This window comes from Bos indicus x Bos taurus, chromosome 15 (assembly GCF_003369695.1).
Source record: "Bos indicus x Bos taurus breed Angus x Brahman F1 hybrid chromosome 15, Bos_hybrid_MaternalHap_v2.0, whole genome shotgun sequence".
In the NCBI taxonomy this organism is placed as follows: Eukaryota; Metazoa; Chordata; class Mammalia; order Artiodactyla; family Bovidae; genus Bos; species Bos indicus x Bos taurus.
This window is the reverse complement of record NC_040090.1, coordinates 82,456,622-82,475,874: the sequence shown is the minus strand read 5'-3', so window position 1 is coordinate 82,475,874 and position 19,253 is coordinate 82,456,622. Positions and strand designations below refer to the sequence as shown.

Sequence of the window (19,253 nt, the reverse complement as noted above, 5' to 3'; positions counted from 1 at the left end):
ATCCTAAAACCTAAATCCTAAAACTCAAAGTGCTACACTCAATATGTCAAGAATTGGGAAAACTCGGCAGTAGTCACAGGACTGGAAGAGGTCAGTTTTCATTCCAACCCCCCAAAACAGCAATGCCAAAGAATGTTCAAACTGCCATAGAGTTGTTCTCATTTCACATGCTAGCAAGGTTATGCTCAAAATTCTTCAAACTAGGCTTCAACAGTATATGGACTAGGAAATTCCAGGTGTTCAAGCTGGATTTAGAAAATGCAGAGGGACCAGGGATCAAATTGCCAACATTTGTTGGGTCATGAAGAAAGCAAGGGAGTTCCAGAAAAAACATCTACTTCTGCTACACTGACTGTGCTAAAGCCTTTGTGTGGATCATAGCAAACTGTGGAAAACTCTTAAACAGATCGGAGTACAAGACCACCTTACCTGTCTCCTGAAAAATCTGTATGCAGTTCAGAAGCAATAGTTAGAGCCTCACATGAAACAACTGACTGATTCAAAATTGGGAAAGATGCATGACAAGGTTATATATTGTCACTCTGCATATTTAACTTATATGTGGATTAAATCATGTGAAATTCTGGGCTGGATGAATCACAAGCTGGAATCACGATTGTCAGAAGAATATCAACATTCTCAGATATGCAGATGATATCATTCTAATGGCAGAAAATGAAGAGGCACTAAAGAGCCTCTTGATGAGGGTGAAAGAGGAAAGTGAAAATGCTGGCTTGAGACTCAACATTCAAAAAACTAAGATCATGGCATTCAGTCCCATCATTTCATGGCAATAGAAGGAGAAAAAGTAGATACAGTGGCAGATATTATTTTCCTGGGCTCCAAAATCACGGAGGAAAGTTACTGCAGCCATGAAATTAAAAGATGCTTGCTCCTTGGAAAGAAAAATATGATAAACCTAGACAGCATATTAAAAAGTAGAGACATCACTTTGCTGACAAAGGTCCGTATAGTCAAAACTATGGTTTTTCCAGTAGTCATGTACAGATGTGAGAGTTGGACCATAAAGAAGGCTGAGCACCAAGAATTGATGCTTTCAAACTGTGGTGCTTGGAGAAGACTCTTGAAATCCCCTTGGATTGCAAAGATATCAAACCAGATAATCATAAAAGCGATCTATCCTGAATATTCATTGGAAGGACTGTTGCTGAAGCTAAAGCTCCTATACTGTGGCCACTTCATGAGAAGAGCCGACTCATTGGGAAAGTTGAAGCAAAAGGAGACGGTAGCAGCAGAGGATGAGGTGGTTAGATAGCAGCATCAACTCAATGCACATGAATTTGAGCAAACTCTGGGAGACAGTGGAGATAGAGGAACCTGGAGTGCTATAGTCCATGGGATTGCAAAGAGGTGGACACAACTTAGCAACTGAACAGCAAATGGCAATAACATCAATGGCCAGATGATGGATCTTTTGAACTGGAAAAGCTTCTAAATTGGTCAATATTTGCAAAGCGCTCATCGTAGATAGGTGTATTACTCGTATCTATGGAAAGACCAAATTAAAAGTTGGATGCAAAGAAATATAACAGCTAACCTTAAAAAGGTCTCTTAGTTTTAAAAATATAAGAAAATCTTTTCAGGAAGCCTTATTAAATTCATATTCTAAGTGGGTCTTACAGGTCCTAATAAAAACGTTATTTATTAATAAACAAATGGAAGGGAAAGAGTCTCTTTTTGGAAAGAGACTCTTCCCAAAAAGAAAAAAATTCTAAAAGAGTTGTTAAATAATAAAGTAAATAAAACAAATAATGAAAGTGGGAATAAAGAGGAATCAGAAAGGGAAGAGTCATGGGACTAATCAAAGCAGAATGAAAATCTTTAGATGGTTGTTAAGAATTGGGATAAATAAAATGAGCATTTGTGGGATCAAAACAAAGGTTTTATAATACAGTACTACCTAAGATTGTGTGAGTCCAAAGGACCCCATATTGGTTCTCTCCAACAGTAAAGATCCCAAACAAGTCTACTCTAATTACTTCAGTTTAGATAAATTTTAAAAGCTGGAAGGAAAAGATTAAGAAGACTGAGGAAACTGAGAAAACTGCAACTGTTTCGGGGCAACAGTTAGGCCAATTAATCGAGTTAAATATTGACAAAAAAGCCTTGGTCCCTTGGGTCTATCCCTTACTGGGGTCATCAGAACCTTTATATAGGAATGAAGCAAATGGCTGGGGGATAAAAAGTTTCTGGGACTCCTTGTAAGACTGAGACTTGTTGATGGCATTTTATTGGAAGCTAAGGTTACAGAACTGATAGAACTGAGATGGAAATTTATTAAAATTTATGTATTTGAGTGGACTTTGTGTAAGATGGTTGCATTTCTTTTGCCTTGATGATATTGTAGGGATGAGCATTTTGTCTTCCCTTGCCTGGTTTTGTAAGATGGGGCAGGTAAACCCATTATTTAGGGAGTATTAATTGAATAAAGGAAGCTGATAGTGCTGAGCTCACATAGTATGAGATGGAAACCCAGAAACTGGGCGCTGATATTTAGGGGCTAAAAGAAGCAATAGTGGAAGATTTTGCCCCGAGAGTGAACTGGTATGTGGAAGTGCTCTCTCACAGGAAATCTAATTCACATCCTCCTTAAAGATTTATCAAGGACAAGTATATAAGTTTTTTCCACAAATAGTAAAAAGCCTTAACAATCTGAGCATATATAATTTTTTTCCAATTTTTATTTATAAATTAGTGAGTTTGTGATATACCTGATTCATGACTTAAGTTTTACAGTGAAATCTATGAGAGTTCTGGTTGTGTTTATGTTTATGTATGTGGATTATTGATATGGCATTTTTCTATCTCCAAATGATATTATCAAAATTAATTTGCAAAAGAGCTCTTTTTAATTGCCTTAAAAATAAGTGCTTAAGAATTAAATATTTCTAAATGTAGTAGAAACTAACCCAAATGTTTTCCAGTGTACCTGATTTAAGATTAATCTTTAATAAGTAAAAGCAAGTTTAAGCTTGTTGGTTTAAGTAAATAGGCCTATCTCAAGAGTTACCAGCATTAATTGCAGAGCTTATATTCTACTAGGTTTCAGTTCAGTTCAGTTCCGTCGCTCAGTTGTGTTCGACTCTTTGCAACCCCATGAATCACAGCACGCCAGGCCTCCCTGTCCATCACCAACTCCCGGAGTTAACTCAAACTCATGTCCATCAAGTCGGTGATGCCATCCAGCCATCTCATCCTCTGTCATCCCCTTCTCCTCCTGCCCCCAATCCCTCTCAGCATCAGGGTGTTTTCCAGTGGGTCAACTCTTTGCATGAGGTGGCCAAAGTATTGGAGTTTGAGCTTCAGCATCAGTCCTTCCAATGCACACCCAGGACCGATCTCCTTTAGGATGGACTGGTTGGATCTCCTTGCAGTCTAAGGGACTCTCAAGAGTCTTCTCCAACACCACGGTTCAAAAGCATCAATTCTTTGGCGCTCAGCTTTCTTCACAGTCCAACTCTCACATCCATACATGACCACTGGAAAAACCATAGCCTTGACTAGACGGACCTTTGTTAGCAAAGTAATGTCTCTGCTTTTCAATATACTATCTAGGTTGGTCATAACTTTTCTTCCAAGGAGTAAGCGTTTTTTAATTTCATGGCTGCAATCACCATCTGCAGTTGAAGCCCCCAAAAATAAAGTCTGACTACTAGGTTTACCACAAGTTAAATACATTCAGATATCTCTGTTACAAACTTTGTCAGCAAAAAATGATAAATTTGTATGATAAAATTTTCACAAGTAATTAAATAAGTTTAAATGAAACAAAAGTTTTTAGGTGAAATCTTTAATAATAATTATGTTTTATGGCATAGCTACTTAAAAATAGTTTCCTCAAATTTGTTTTGGTAACTTGAAGCTTTAGAGTTTTGCTAAGTTAAATGATGGGAATTTCTGAATGTGTAGATCATTTCCAGAGAAGATAAAATGCTGAAACATTAATTGTTAAATAAATCTATTTTTTGTCTTCTTATTACAGAGAACTAAAGATATTTGGGTTTATTAAAATGTGTCATGGATCACACTGAAAAAAATTATGCTTTAAGGGAGTCTTATTAAGAGATAAAGTTTTCTTGGAATATTTGTATATATATGTATTTGCCTTTGAAATATTTTATTGTCACTTTGGTTAAGTGAATAAGTATTGCTTTACAGTGACCTATAATCGTATTTGTCCAAGTGATTTAAAATATTTTGATAACTTTGACAAAGTCTCCCAAATCAAAATTCTAAATAAAGTCCCTTTGAGCCTCTACTTAACTTTGAGATGTTTCATAGGGCCCCTGAAACATCTCAAAGAGAGATACTAAATTAAAAACATTGTACATTAAAGTATATGGAAACCATTGTTAAACGAGCAATGATAAATCTTAGGTGTATCGTGTGGGTAATACAGGTGTTCTAGAGGTTATATGAAATTCCTAAAATTCAGATATGTCCTGGTATGTTATCAGTCATATTTTTAGTTATTGTCTTAAAATGTTCCATGTCACAGAAATAGACAAATTTCCATGTCAATTGCATTGCAATTAGATCTTTAACCATGTGATTTTAAGTTTTTGTCATTCATAGATAGTTTTTGTTTTACTAAAATGCTCTTAGAAAATGAAGATGTTCATAGAAATGATTTTTGGACAAATATAAGTTTGTGATAACTTTTAGATCACAACACTAAACTGGTAAGAGATTATAGAATTCTAATGAAAAACTTAATGGCTTCATAAAACTGTTAATAAAAGATCAAGATCAATAAGAATTAATTATATGGAACTAAATGAACTGATGAATATGATTTATAATTTTTATAACTTTTTATCTGAAATATTACTGGCATTTTCATCATTGCTTTCCAGATACAAAGAAATATTTCCTCTTCTATTAACTATGACTTATAGCAATTTGGCAAATTGTACCGATGTAAAAGAATTGAAACATCTTTTTCTTCCTACCTGATCCCCTCAGAATTTAGAAACTCTTAGTGAGTATTTTTATATTTTTTTACATACTATAAAAATACTATATTTTTTTACATGCTATATATTTGTTTACATACTTTCACTAAGAATTTGTACTCCTTGTATTAGAAGACAATAGGAAACATTGGTATATTATCAAGGCTTTGACTGGAAAGTCATGTTTAAAAATGTCCAGACAGCTTGAAGGAATTAAGATCGACTGTATGGAGCCATAAAACCCTTTGGAAAAATAGCCTGGTAGTTTTCTTATATGGTTCCTAGCAGCCTTACCAGTTGAGTAAGTAAGGTTATTTCCTGGAAGGCAGAGGAAACTCAGGATATTTTGGAGACCTTGTGGCTTAACTGGTAAAGAATTCACTTACAATGGGGGAGACCTGGGTTCGATCCCTGGGTTGGGAAGATCCCCTGGAGAAGGGAAAGGCTACCCACTGCAGCATTCTGGCCTGGAGAATTCCATGCACTGTGTAGTCTGTGGGGTCTCAAAGAGTTGGACACGACTGAGTGACTTTCACTTTCTCTTTCAAGACGAGAAGAATTCATCCAAATTTATATATATTACAGGTAAATCTGGTAGCAAATCCTTGGCATGGTTTCATGGTATGAGAGGCATTTAAAAATTTAATCTGGAGATTCCTTTGAAAATTTCCAGCAAAGCAGATCAATTACTGTTTTTGCTGGACTTAGGTAAATAACCAGGGCAAATTTAATGGCATTAATTTTGAAAACAAATTAGTCTTAATTTGATTTTCTTTGATAGAAGTAAGGGTAATTTTTAGAGAAAAAAAAAAAAGCGTAGTGTTTTCAGTTTTTCTTCTGCTTCTTATTTTAACTTGGAATCATTGAGAATAAATGCTGCCCTTTTCCTGAAGCCCTTCAAACTGAAGCCGAACAACTTGATATAAACTTGAGCGATCACAATAATTGCCTATATTTAGACAAACTTCTTGACTATTGCTGTGTAAGATTCTCAGGAAATTTACCTGAATACCTAATGACATCATTGAAGATATTTCATACTGCAAAACATGCTTCAGTCCTGATATCTAGAAATCTTGACTGGCAGCTCTCAGGACTCAGATACTGGGTTTATAGTTTACTCCAATCATTAACCTTTGTGTTTTTTTTTGCCTCCATACAAATACCTCCTACCTGATTGTTTGCACCATATAGCCCTAACTTTGAGAGCCCACCTGCATCATGGCCTCCTGAAATAAACTGATTAGTTGTCAGACTATGTGGTTGATTTGATGAGCTATAAAGCAACATATAAAGTCAAATTCTGGACTATGAAATGTCTAAAAGAAACTTCAAAGACGAGACTATAGGTGAACAAAATCTGTTGCCCCCAAATATTTCTGGCATGCAAATTATTTCAAATTGAAAACAATCAAGGCTTGAAAGGCTCAGGAAGAAACTTTGACCTTGCTAACTGCCTTAAGAATTTAGGTAGAGGGCCTTTTATAGGAATAGAACTAACACCAGAGAATATGGGCTAGGTGTGTTGGGAAAACTAGAGATCAGAATCTACTCAGCATCCCACTCTCTCCCCATGGCTCAAGCATTTGTTTCCCAAATATTTGCTTTTTCCTCTCTATGTGAATTGTGTTTATCCCCATTTGAGGTACCAAATCACTACCCTCAACAATCTCTTTTGTCTTTAGTTGAAGATGGATTTAAGGTGAGGGTTTGGGCCATTTGGTGAGTTACTCAGTTTTCCTGGGTCTTTCCCTGTATACATGTTATTAAATTTTTGTTTGATTTTCTCCTGTAATCTGTCTCACATCAATTTAATTCTTAGCCTGGCTGGGGTACAGGAAAGGTGTCTAACTCTCTCTGACAATTCTAATAAACCTATTGTAAAATTAATAAATGACTTTTCAAGTATGCTTATTAAAGATAAATAAAAATATTTCTGTGACCCATATTGGCTCCAGAATTTTAATAGAGAAGAGGTTTTCAGACTATGACTTGGCAGAAATGAATTTCCAAGATATTAACTCCATTTGTGATCATTCTGAAAACACATCATATGTGGGTTTTTTTAAAAGGACTCTATGTTAAATCAATACAAATTTAAAATAAATGTTGTCAAAAGATACTTTTATTTATCCTTACATAATATTTAGAAAATGTAGTCATATTAAATAATGTAAATTTTATTTCATTTTTGGTGGTCTTTTGAGTGTGCAGTTTGAGATTATATGAGATAAAGTCCCTGCCCTAAGCCACCCCATTGTTATCATTATCCACGATCAAATTGTACAAAAGAGGGTTTTATTTCAAGATGAGATCATAACTATCTAGATTAAGTGCTTCAAGTTACCTCTGGTTATCATTCACTTTTTAAAGTTGTGATTATCATCATTCTAAAGTAAAACTTCAAAAATACTAGGCCTTTCAGAAAGATGCTTTGTCTGGACTGTCATTTTCTATGTGGACCCTGTCCCACCCCCAACTTTAGATACTTTAATCTCCTAGACCATTCTCTTTATTCTCTTTACACACCTTTCAGAATTCTAAACTATTCCATTCCATGTACCCCGACCATGTTTCCTTCTTCCATCCTTTGCCAGTTCTTAAAAGCTTTCATTGATTGTTTAAAGAACTAGAATCCTATAATATTTGAGTCAAACTGTGGTTTAGAGGTTGTCTACAACTTTCTCATTTTATAGATGTGGTCCATGGGGTCTAATGAAAGTTAGGTGACTTGCTCAACAAAGCCCAGCTGGGACACAGGTCTTCTGCCTTCTAGTCCAGTGCTCTTTCCCACAGAACTATGGTATCTTTGTTTTCTGTCATCCTGTGAAGTTAAACTGTTTACTCATCCTTCCTATGGCTCTCTAAGGAAACTTTCCTTTTTCCTGAGAAGATTTTTATGCTTGGTAGGGGTTACCTTTTGGTTAAGCTTTGACTCATATGCCTTGCCCTATTAAGTTGGCAACTTCTGTTCTCTCTAAACACTCGTTGAGCTGAGATAAATCTTAAAAAGCAAATAATCTTGTCAACTGGCCTGATCCTTCCTAAAAGAAATTACAGTAGATGACTTTCTTTAAAAAACAATACTAACAAATTAAATGATGATTTGATTTCATTTGATGGCAACATTTATTTTCTCCTAAGGTTAAAATTGGATAGGTTTTTTTGATACAAGGTTCTTAATGATTTAAGTGCTGATCTTTTACAATATGTAATCTTGAGTTTCCAAGAACAGCATCATAATGAAGCATCAGTATAATGAATTAGATGGTCACAAAAACTCGGTTTCATCTTTGAATTTTTGTTTCCTCTCCTTTCTCATAGTCGATCATCCATTAAGAACTGTTTTTCTGAAAATGTCACCTATTTGCATTTCTATTACATTGACACCATCTTATAAAAATCCTTATCACCTGAGACAAGATCCGCTGACTCAGTCCCTACTCAGATGCTCACAGTCAAAATAACTTTGCTTCTCTGCTCATATGTAGTGCTTTGTCAAAAACTTTCAGTGATTCCTGATTGCCTCTAAAATACTATTCTAATCTTTCTGGTATTCATGGCTTTCCAACAATTCAATTTACATATGCCTTTACAATATAATTTTATTAAGCCAGACTCTGTGTCAAGTTATGTTTATTCTCACTGAATCCTCATTGAATCCACATGGCTGCTGCTGCTGCTGCTGCTAAGTCGCTTCAGTCGTGTCCGACTCTGTGCTACCCCATAGATGGCAGCCCACCAGGCTCCCCAGTCCCTGGGATTCTCCAGGCAAGAACACTGGAGTGGGTTGCCATTTCCTTCTCCAATGCATGAAAGTGAAAAGTGAAAGTGAAGTCGCTCAGTCATGTCCGACTCTAAGCGACCCCATGGACTGCAGCCTACCAAGCTCTTCCATCCATGGGATTTTCCAGGCAAGAGTAGTGGAGTGGGGTGCCATTGCCTTCCACATGGCTAGTAAATGGCAAATGGAAATGGAACCTGGGTATCTCTAACACAGAATCCCAGCCTCTTAAGCACTAGTTCACCAAACAGAACTTCTCTTCCTCTAGCCAGTCTTATTTTCTTATAGTCTCAAATATATTTTATTCAGAATGAATTCCAGTCTCATGATAGAAAGTTCACCAGGAATTCTTTTTCTCTCTTAGCTTTTCTAAATTTCTTATAATTTTCCAGTAATCACTCATTGACTTATTCATTCAACTGGTACATCTGAACCTATTTTATCAGATCTTTCCCAGATATTCTAATTACCTCCTGCTTCTTTAAATTATCTACATATTATGTAGCACACTCAAATTTGCTCTAACATTTCATTACAATGTTAGCTGTACATTTTTTTCTCCTTGGAAAGCAACAGCTGTGTCTTGTGATACTTTATAACATTTTCAGTCCCAGTGCAGGGCAAGAAATAGAGTAAGCAGGCAATAACTAAATGTAGGATGATATCTCAATGAGTTGACTTAAGGTGGTAGTTTTCAAGCAACCATTCAAATGAAAGCATAGTGTGTTATACAATGAAAGAGAATCTTTCAACCATGGAACCTGATAAATTTTGAGAAGACCTGATATGAAGAATGTTTTAAAACAAAATAAAAGAAAGCAAAAGGCTTCAAAACTGTCTGTTAAATATTGGCAAGAGGAACATATGAAATTACTGACTCTAGAACTTTTGTCCACTGTATAAACAAAATAATCTAAGAAAATATTCCATATTCTAGATAGTTAAAATAAAGGGATCGCCAGTTCAGTTTGTGTAGCCAAAGAAAGAATACTAAAAGATAAAATCAAATATGTTTGTTTGTGAATATCAAGGGAAATCTGACACTTTCAATGAAAGTCAAAGATAAAAATCACAGATACTAGTATTTCTATAGTTCAGTTCTAATCTATTTTAGTGTAGCAAATAAAACATACTGCCTTTAAAGATATTTTTTCTACTTAGAACAATATAATTCAGCATATTTCAGAAATTAAAAATTTAATTTATCATAAACAGATTTTAAATGTCAACTGTATTTGGTTTAACTTGATTAAGATTTATTTTGTTGTACATATAAATATGTATTTAATTCACTAAATACATCTACTTAATCTTTATATACAAATACTTTAAATTTCTTATCAAGTTCTTGAAAGAAAATATTAAAGTTTTAATTTTTCTCTTTCATTTCAGGTTTCTGTTTTTTAGTAATAGACTAGCTTCCTAGGTGGTTCTAGTGGTAAAGAATGGCCAGCCAATATAGGAGACATGAGTTGTTGGTTTGATTCCTGGGTCAGAAAGATCCCCTGAAGGAAGGCATGTCAACCTGCTCAAGTATTCTTGCCTGGAGAATCCCATGGACAGAGGAGCCAGGCAATTGACAGTCCATAGGGTCGCAAAGAGTTTGACATGACTGAAGTGACAGAGCATGCATGCACAGCCTTTATTTATTTATTTATTTATTTTTACAGCCTTTAAATATAACTTAAAATATATAGTTTAAAGTATCTTTTAAGTGATCTTGTTTCATCTATCTTTAAGTTTTGACTCAGATTTTGGTTAGGTGGGGAGAATAGCAAAAACAGAAAAAGGAAATTGTTTGGTAAAAATAGGGTCTTGAAAAGAAGCTATCTGAATTTGCCTTTCAAAGCAGGCTCATAACTAGGAGAACATGTGGCTTTTCCGTTATTCTCTGGAAAGAACTGAAGACTTGGATTTCTAAATACATTTGTCTGTGAATATTATAAGCTTATGCCATCCTAAGTGAAATACAAACCTCTTATCTTTGAGAGCGACAGGACATACAATCATATTTCAAAACAGAAACATATTCTCTCATTTATTTTTATTAAAATTTAAATAGGAAGAAAGTTTAAATTATTAAAATAGTCTCACCTTTGCTCCTATTGATGTTAATACTAGAACAATATCACACAGTCTTTTAGCTATTAGCTCAGGGGTTGGATATTTTTTAAATTACCAGTTTGGGCACTTTCACCATCTAGTCTTAATATATTTAATAAATTGAATGCAGGTAACATGAGACCAGTACTTTCATTTTACTGAGAAACTAAAAAAAGAAAAATATGATGTTTTATCTCAATTTCAGGTTATCCAAAAGAACTAGAAATCACTGAAGAACCACCAATTCTTTCTTAGAATGAGATTATCATGATATATTTTATAAGAATTCAAAGTATATAACAGATCTACCTGACATAACTAATGTCTGTGTGGGTGTCAAATTCTAACACATAAATACTTCACTAAAAATATTTTGACTTTTTTTTCTTCTTCTTTTTTTTTTTTTTTTTGCTTAAGCAATCCATGTATCTGGCATGATAAAATTCAGGAATAAATACATTAGGAATAAATAATGTACCTTAAATATAGCCTATACTTTTCACTAAGAGAGTCAGTGAGTGAGAAAGCCAAAGTTAAGTTCTATTTGACAAAATGCTTTATCTGCTAAAAGTTCAGTAATTAGGTTTCTGGATTTGATGACCATTGCAACATCATTGGGCTTCCCCAGTGGCTCAGTGGTAAAGAATCTGCCTATAATGTGTGTGCCACAGGAGACTTGGGTTCGATCTCCTGGGTCAGGAAGGCTCCCTGGAGGAGGGCATGGCAACCCATTCCAATATTCTTGCCTGGAGAATTCCATGGACAGAGGAGCCTGGTGGGCTACAGTCCATGGTATTGAGAGAGTCATACATGACTGAAGTGACTTAGCACGACAAGGCAATATCAGTAATCTACATAAATGTTGGTATAAAATCAAATTTCTAGTTTGTATGTGTCCTCTCATGTACATTCCTAGTTACACGACTAGTATGGTTCCTGCTCAGAAGGCAACAATCTCTAATAATAATATATCCTTCTGAAATGACTTTCTTTCACTAAAACCCCCCAAATCCAATTTTAAGCTGATGTCAAGATTCTAAACATATCTGTAACAAAGAAAAAACTGCTTCTGAAAGATGATTATTTACTAGCAACTCACTGCTTGAATTCTCATTCTTTCTGCACATGTCTTTTTTTTTTCCTAAAATTTCCTTCTTTATCCACAAGTGTCTTAGTTATACGATCCTAGAGCTTTCTTAAAATCTGTTTGAGTCATGTAAGATCTAGCCTTCTTGAGAGTAACAATAACAAAAAAATATTACTGGATAGAATCTGGGAGCTGATCCCTCCATAATCCATAAGACTTCTTCAAATATCTCAAATTCTGGATGTTTTCATAAATTCTCACTTTGGATTTCACTTGTTTCTCACTTTGCACTTCTCCCCTATGGAGGGACCAATTTGAAATAGGGTATTAAATTCGGGAAATACTGATGTTATGTTTATGGATAACAACATAAAACATGAGAAGTAACACTGGAAACCATTAATAGCAATGAAAGAGGCCTGGTAAGCGCTTCTATAAGCATGGAGAAATACTGGTTGAAACAATATTACCTCCCTTTCCTCTTAGATTTTTCTAACCACAGCTTTCAAAAGATACCTTAAAATTTCACTAATATATATTACTTCACACCAAGTCTAACCTGACCATATTTACAATTACATATCATTTAAATTACATCAGCTGCTTATTTAAAGTAAAAAATTTCTTAATAATGATATATTTTCTATAGAAACACTTTGGATTTTACCAAAATTTTTGCAACCTTATTATCCATTATAGTTTGATTGTCAGTTACCATCCATATTTTACATGTAATAAAATTCCAAACTGATGACAATTTCCTAAGACCTATATAAGAATCTAATCCTTAATAGAAGACTGGCACTGATGTTTAATGATGATAAAAAAACCTTAGCGTATAACTGATAAGACGTGTGAAGGTTTTTTATTCTGCTATTACATTTGTATGTGGGTATTCAAATAACTACTATGCACAGGTGGCAAGCTGGTTTCTTAATCCTGTTAAGTTAAAAAAATATAAATGTATAAAGAAAATAGGATTAAAAATAGGTGGGGGAGGGGTTTCCTTCAAATAAATGGAACCCATTCTTTTGAAAGAAAACTCCCCTCTTACCTTAGTCCTGGAGCTGGTTAGTTCTCCTCTGTCCTCCTCCTAGGGGAGAAATACCCAAAGTTAAACAATAATAGAACATGGTCTTGTATTAAAGTCAAGTTCAGTTCTGGCGGATCCTTTTCTCATGTCTCACAAGACACTACCAACTGTCTGATATACTGGAGCATTCACTGAATTGAACTTAAGATCCATTTAAGGATTAAACCAACATTAGCTTTGTAAGGGGGACAAAATTGTCTGCTCTTTAGTCTACTTTATTAGAGCTCCAATAAACTGAATACTGATTTAGAGCAAAGTGATTTATGGAAGAGCATTGACTTGTTAATTTTCATCAGCTGGAGTGAATTATGGAGGGTGTACCATGAGAGTACCTAGAGTTCCCCAGGTAGGGAGAGGCATGCTGTGATGTTTCAACCCATTTCCCTGACGTTCATGTCTTTTGAGGGTATAATGTGAGTGCTAGAGGCAACATCATGTTTGGAGCAGTACTAAATCTGATATGAACTAGAATTATTGTAAACGTGAAAAAAAAAAAAACACCCTTAATAGGTCATTAGATTGGAAGACTAAGAAAAAGTCTGGGAGATGAATATGATTGCAAATTATGTGATTTAATTTTTCAAAACAGGGAATCGGAGGTAAGATAAATATGGGATTTTTTTTTTCTTAATGTGTCTATCTAACTAGGACTCTTGGCTTCTTTGGAGAGAAACAAGATAGCATAGTGAAATGAGCATGGATTTGGTAATTATACAACAATGGGCTTCTATTCCAGTTCTGTCATTTCTCAGTTATTTGACTTGAATTTCAACAACATCATCTGTTCAGATGAAGATACCAAAAAATATGTTCATATATGTATGCTTGATATGTAATAGATATTATTTTTTTAATTTTCATTTATATGGTCTCTGATATGGTCTTTTTTAAAATTGGAGTTTTTGCTGTACAATAAAGTAAGTCAGTTACACATGATATATTTTTTTCTTACTTGAATGACTTCATCTCTTCAGAGACCACTGTCTAATTAATTGATCTTAGAGCCAATTCCTGGATACCCCTTGACATAATTTCAGGGATAGTGACTGGCTCCCATAAAAAAATCAAATACCAGACAGTTAATTAAATTCTGTGAGACATGGAGGAAAGTGGAGACCAAGAATGAGCCTGAACCCATACAAGATCATGTGCTATTGTTATTTAACTTTGGGTAACTTATTAAAATTCTTTATCAAGTAAAATGACATCAAGTGAGAAAATGGATGTACTTTTGGAAGCTCAGGTTGTCACAATATATTCCAGAAATATCAAAATGAAGGATGTTGTAGCTGTTACTCAAATGGCTATTATGAATATATGCAGGGAAAAAACACTGTATGGAAGATTCTGTATTATACATCTATTACTATTACCACTTATTTAGCATGAGATTCACCCTATGATCTTGAATCACTTTAAAGTTCCATAATATTTCTATGGCACAATAAAACTCCTCCAACTACAAATATGCACATTTTTCTCATCCTTAGAAACTTTAGTGTCATCTCTTTAATGAATATTCTAAGAATGGCTCTTTTGACAAACCTGTCTTTATCCATTATATTCTATAAATTCTAAAGAAAATATACAGAAATACTTTCCTTTTTTTTTGAAAAAGATACATTCAGAAATCATAAATATATGCTATAAATATAAAAAAAAAGAGTATATTTTACGAAACACCTACTTCGTCCATGGAGACCACTTATATGACAGAGTTTTGACAGAAATACCTTTATATTCCAAATAATCTGAGAATCTATGAAAAAGAAAAACTGTAGGTACACTGCCAGGCTTGGTTACAATCACAATGGCTGTGCAGTCTTCCTGCTTCAGGGCATTAACTGATGGCTATTTATGATGAAGGAAAAAAAATGGAAAAGAAATTAAATAGTAATAAAGCTGTTTGGGGATATTGTGGTGCCCTTAAAAATCAAAACTCTCAAGTATTACATACTGAAACAATACAGGATACTATATTATATAGATCAATTTTTTAAATCATATCTAGATATGGAAAAATATGTTTCATTCTTAAAAAACAAAGAAAGTCCTTCTACATACATGTGCTTCACTTTAGCTGTTTTACTACCACTCATATAATTCAAAGGATTTTGTCAGATTTGCATATTGCCCCAAATTTGATGTCAGTATTTAATTTTAAAACTCGATAATTACACAAGAACTGTGTCCCTCTGGTTCTCTCAGAGAAGTGGTTTCCTTAAATACTTTTCCATTTCACATTGTAGACAGACTATGATAAAAGCAGCTATTTACTTAATTAGTGAATTACTTAATCCCAAAGCCTAATGAGCTTCTATTGAAATTCTGGGAATGAATTTCGCCCTCGTGTTATTAAGTGTCCACCGCTTCAAAGAGGTATAACAGAAATTTTTTGGTTGTTTTCCTAAAGACAGTTCAGGACATGACCCAGAATCTCAGACTCTCAAAATGAGACAGGAATTTAGATGTCACTTTCTGTACTGTCTGAGATGTGAGAATCTCTTCTATTTGAACAATTTGGGAAACATAGCCCATTTCCCCTCATTATTTGAACCAATTTTAATTGTTGTAAAATCTTTCTTTGTGTTGACCTGAAACCTACCTCTGTCTAGTTTGGTTAACTTAGCAGAGTTTCTTTAGTTTATAATATGAATTAAATATAATTTCTTGAGCTCTTACATGGGTATTTTCAATGTACCTTGAAATTATCAATATTAATGAAACTACAACATAGAATAATCATAGAATCTATTCAATAACCTTTCAAAGTAAACTATAGTTATAGTAAAGAGGTTTTTTTTTTTTTTTTTTGTTGTTGTTCTTTTCCCTTAAGAGCACTGGAGAGAGTCAGAAGATCTCATTTCCAATCTCAGCTGTGTGGGACTGTGGGCAAGTCACTTAACATCTCTAATTTACGTCTTCCTTTATAATAAAATGACATCATAAGAGGGTTAAAAGGAGCAGGTAAATATATATATATATATATATATGGTTTGAAAGCTATAATGCTGTATTTTTACTAATATTATTTCATTTCTGAAATAGCCTGCCCAGTAATTTTTATAGTTATACATTGAGCTAAATTCAAACATTATGTCTTAAAAGTGAACAAATTAAAAATATTAAATGATAGACTAACATCTGATTCTTTGCCTTATATTATCATTACTTTATCATTTCATAGAAAGTAATTCTTTTCTTTTGTTTGTTTTTAGTCTATGCCCTTCATATTTACTCTGGAAGACAATCAGGTCCATTTTTTTGGGATCCTATTTACTTCTGGCTAGCCTAGCCTCAAACATAAGCCAAAGGTTAGTGTATTGATTTAGGGTTCTCGATACTGGTTTAATTTTAAGTTTTCTATTTCTCATGGTTTTAAAAAAGCATTTGCTTTTCATGCTAAGTCAGTAGCAATGACTTTTTGATAATACTTTTTCTGTGGTCCTAGTTACAAGTGCCTAAAAAGAGAGGAGACTAGGGACTGGGGATCTGGTGATATCTTCTCTTATTTACTAATAGTATTCTAGCCTGTTACTCTATCAAAAAGGATGTTCAGAAGTTGTATATCTCTCAGCTCCAAATATGAAATGACTAGGCTTCTATAATAGCAGAGGCCTTGCAGATAGTTCTTGACAGTTTTTATATAAACTTGCATAGTAAAGCAACAATGGAGAGGGATCCATTTACTCATATCGCTTTTGAAAGTGAGTTGCTTGTGTTACACTTGTTTGATTGACTCCAGTTTGATTTTTATTTTGGCAAACTCCCAGAGAATTAATGCTTAGAGAAAACATTGAATTTTTACCATTTCTGTAAAAAAAGTACTTGTGCATTTTCTTCATTGAGAATCATAGAGAAAAAGCAATATAAATAAAACCATGGTTATTTCAATATGATGTCATGATTTTGGTCAGTAGAGTTTCAAACAATAGATTTCTTGCACATTTTGGCATAGTATACTTTGAAAGGCACAATTTAATGCTAAGAATATTTTTATGCCTTTAATGTTTTTTCATTGTTGAGTCGTGTGACGGTAAAGAAACGTGTTGAAATGGCTTTACAAAGTTTTTAAAAGTGTATTTCATTCTTTAAATGAGTCCTAACAATATTTTAGGTTTTCAGAAAGTATGGTACCTATTCATTTAAAATAAACTACTTTTAATCATGAAAGGAGAAGGCAGTGGCAACCCACTCCAGTACTCTTGCCTGGAAAATCCCATGGATGGAGGAGCCTGGTAGGCTGCAGTCCATGGGGTCGCTAAGAGTCGGACACGACTGAGCGACTACACTTTCACTTTTCACTTTCATGCACTGGAGAAGGAAATGGCAACCCACTCCAGTGTTCTTGCCTGGAGAATCCCAGGGATGGGGGAGCCTGGTGGGCTGCCGTCTATGGGGTCGCACAGAGTCAAACACGACTGAAGTGACTTAGTAGCAGCAGCAGCAATCATGAAAAAGCCATTTGTGGTATTAATGGAGGATAGACAATGTATTCATAGTATTTCTAACTTCTGTTTGTATAATTATTATTTATAAAATGTTCTTGGAGTCAATATACTGTCATTTATGAGAAGGTTTGAAGCCAGGTGAGGTATTTTGGAGAGTTGAATGGTGACTTTCTAGTCAGGTGTTGCCAGGTGCATATGATATTATGCTTGTAGCAAAGCTATCTCAAATGTATGTTATATCATTTTGAAAACAAAAGTTATAGGACTGAGTTTTGGGGAGAAATAAACATTTATAAAATAAACAGGTTACAGTTTCTTATTTCTACTTAAAACAGAATATAATTATAAACTATAGTCTTTACAATTTTCCAGTTCATTTCAAATGACTGTCAAAATATTTTATCTTCCTTCTCTTACATATGAATAACAAACCAGTCCAAACAAACTCAGCTGATATTATCTTAGCTGAACAGACCCATTGTTCACTTGCTTTCTTGCTTCTCTGTGTCCCCTTTATAACCTGAACACTAATACTGCAATTCTAGAAACCAATTCTTGTAGTGAGATGTTCCATAAAGATGAGTGACATAATATGGAACTTGTCCAGCTATTAGACATATACCAAGAGGAAACACATCTACAGCATATTTATACATATCAGATTATGAACTTTGGTCTTAGAGACAACTTTATGTTTCCTAAATATATATATCATGTGTAACTCAAGGTTATAGATTCTGCACTCACATTAGTTGTGAATTAACCTGAATTTATAGGATATAGATATTCTTTGGGGGAATTCTTTATACTTAAGAGTATTTGTTTACAAGATAGTAGTGTGGGATGAAAGAACAGCAGTGTGGAATTCTGGCTTTTCACTGCACTGTCAAAATGGAGATTTAGTCTTAGATCTCTTGTTCAATCAGTTTGTGAAGGTTTACCTTCTTTTTTATCAATTTTATCTTGTTAAATTTAATCCTCTATGAAGTAGTATAAACTAAAACAGCCACATATTATTCACTTTTCTCAGGCAAGTTACTAAAATATAGCTTCTAAATGTAATGGAGAGCTGAATATTGGATTTAGAAACAGCTGAATATTGAATTTAGAAGCGGTTAAATGGCGTTACCTAGCTAGCCACAAAACATCCCTAGAGAGAACAACTTGAAATCTATTTGGTAAATTCTCAGTTGGAACTCAACAACCATTTGTTGAATAAATTGGCAAATGAATGAAGGCAAATCATATTAGCATTTTTTTAATAAGTGGGAAAAATGAAAAACGTTAATATTTGATGAATTTTAAAGAAATGTAGAAAAATGCAAGATTTTTTTCCTTTGCGTGGGAAGTTGTAATTTTAATCATCTTTTAATTGTAGGAAAGAGTTAAATGAAAAACCTAAAATTTTAAATGGCAGTGGAAAGTTTTATGTTTCCTACTGTACTCAATATCAAGCAAGAGAATGATGGAATGTATGAATGGTAAAGAGGAGCATTTCCCCCTGGGACACATTTAACACTGATACCTTTACCATGTGAATGTGAAATACTTGATGTTTCCACATCTCTAACAGCAAATAGGGTAAGTGCTTAAGCATATCACAGCCAGGGGGAATTGCATGTGTTTGTATGCTGAGAGGTGCTATTGATGTCTGTATGAGTGCATTTTTCTAATCCCTAGGCTAGGCTATCAGACTAAGTTCCGAAACATAAAGAGATCACAAGAACTAAGTTTTTGTGTAAGATTTTTAAATGTGTCA

The 19,253-nt window shown here is 34.1% G+C and overlaps 1 protein-coding gene across 10 annotated transcripts in view; it reads right to left on the bottom strand.

Annotated features, from left to right (window-relative positions):
- Nucleotides 1–19,253, bottom strand: part of GRIA4 (glutamate ionotropic receptor AMPA type subunit 4) — a 678,364-nt gene that overhangs the window by 28,139 nt on the left and 630,972 nt on the right. For 2 of the 10 annotated variants that reach the window (XM_027563979.1, XM_027563978.1), the window contains exon 15: nt 13,005–13,043. The exons of the other annotated variants lie outside the window; for them this stretch is intronic. In XM_027563979.1, the coding sequence (XP_027419780.1) occupies nt 13,022–13,043 (22 nt within the window). In that variant the 3' untranslated portion in view covers nt 13,005–13,021. The remainder of the gene's footprint in view (nt 1–13,004; nt 13,044–19,253) is intronic. 10 annotated transcript variants of the gene reach the window in all.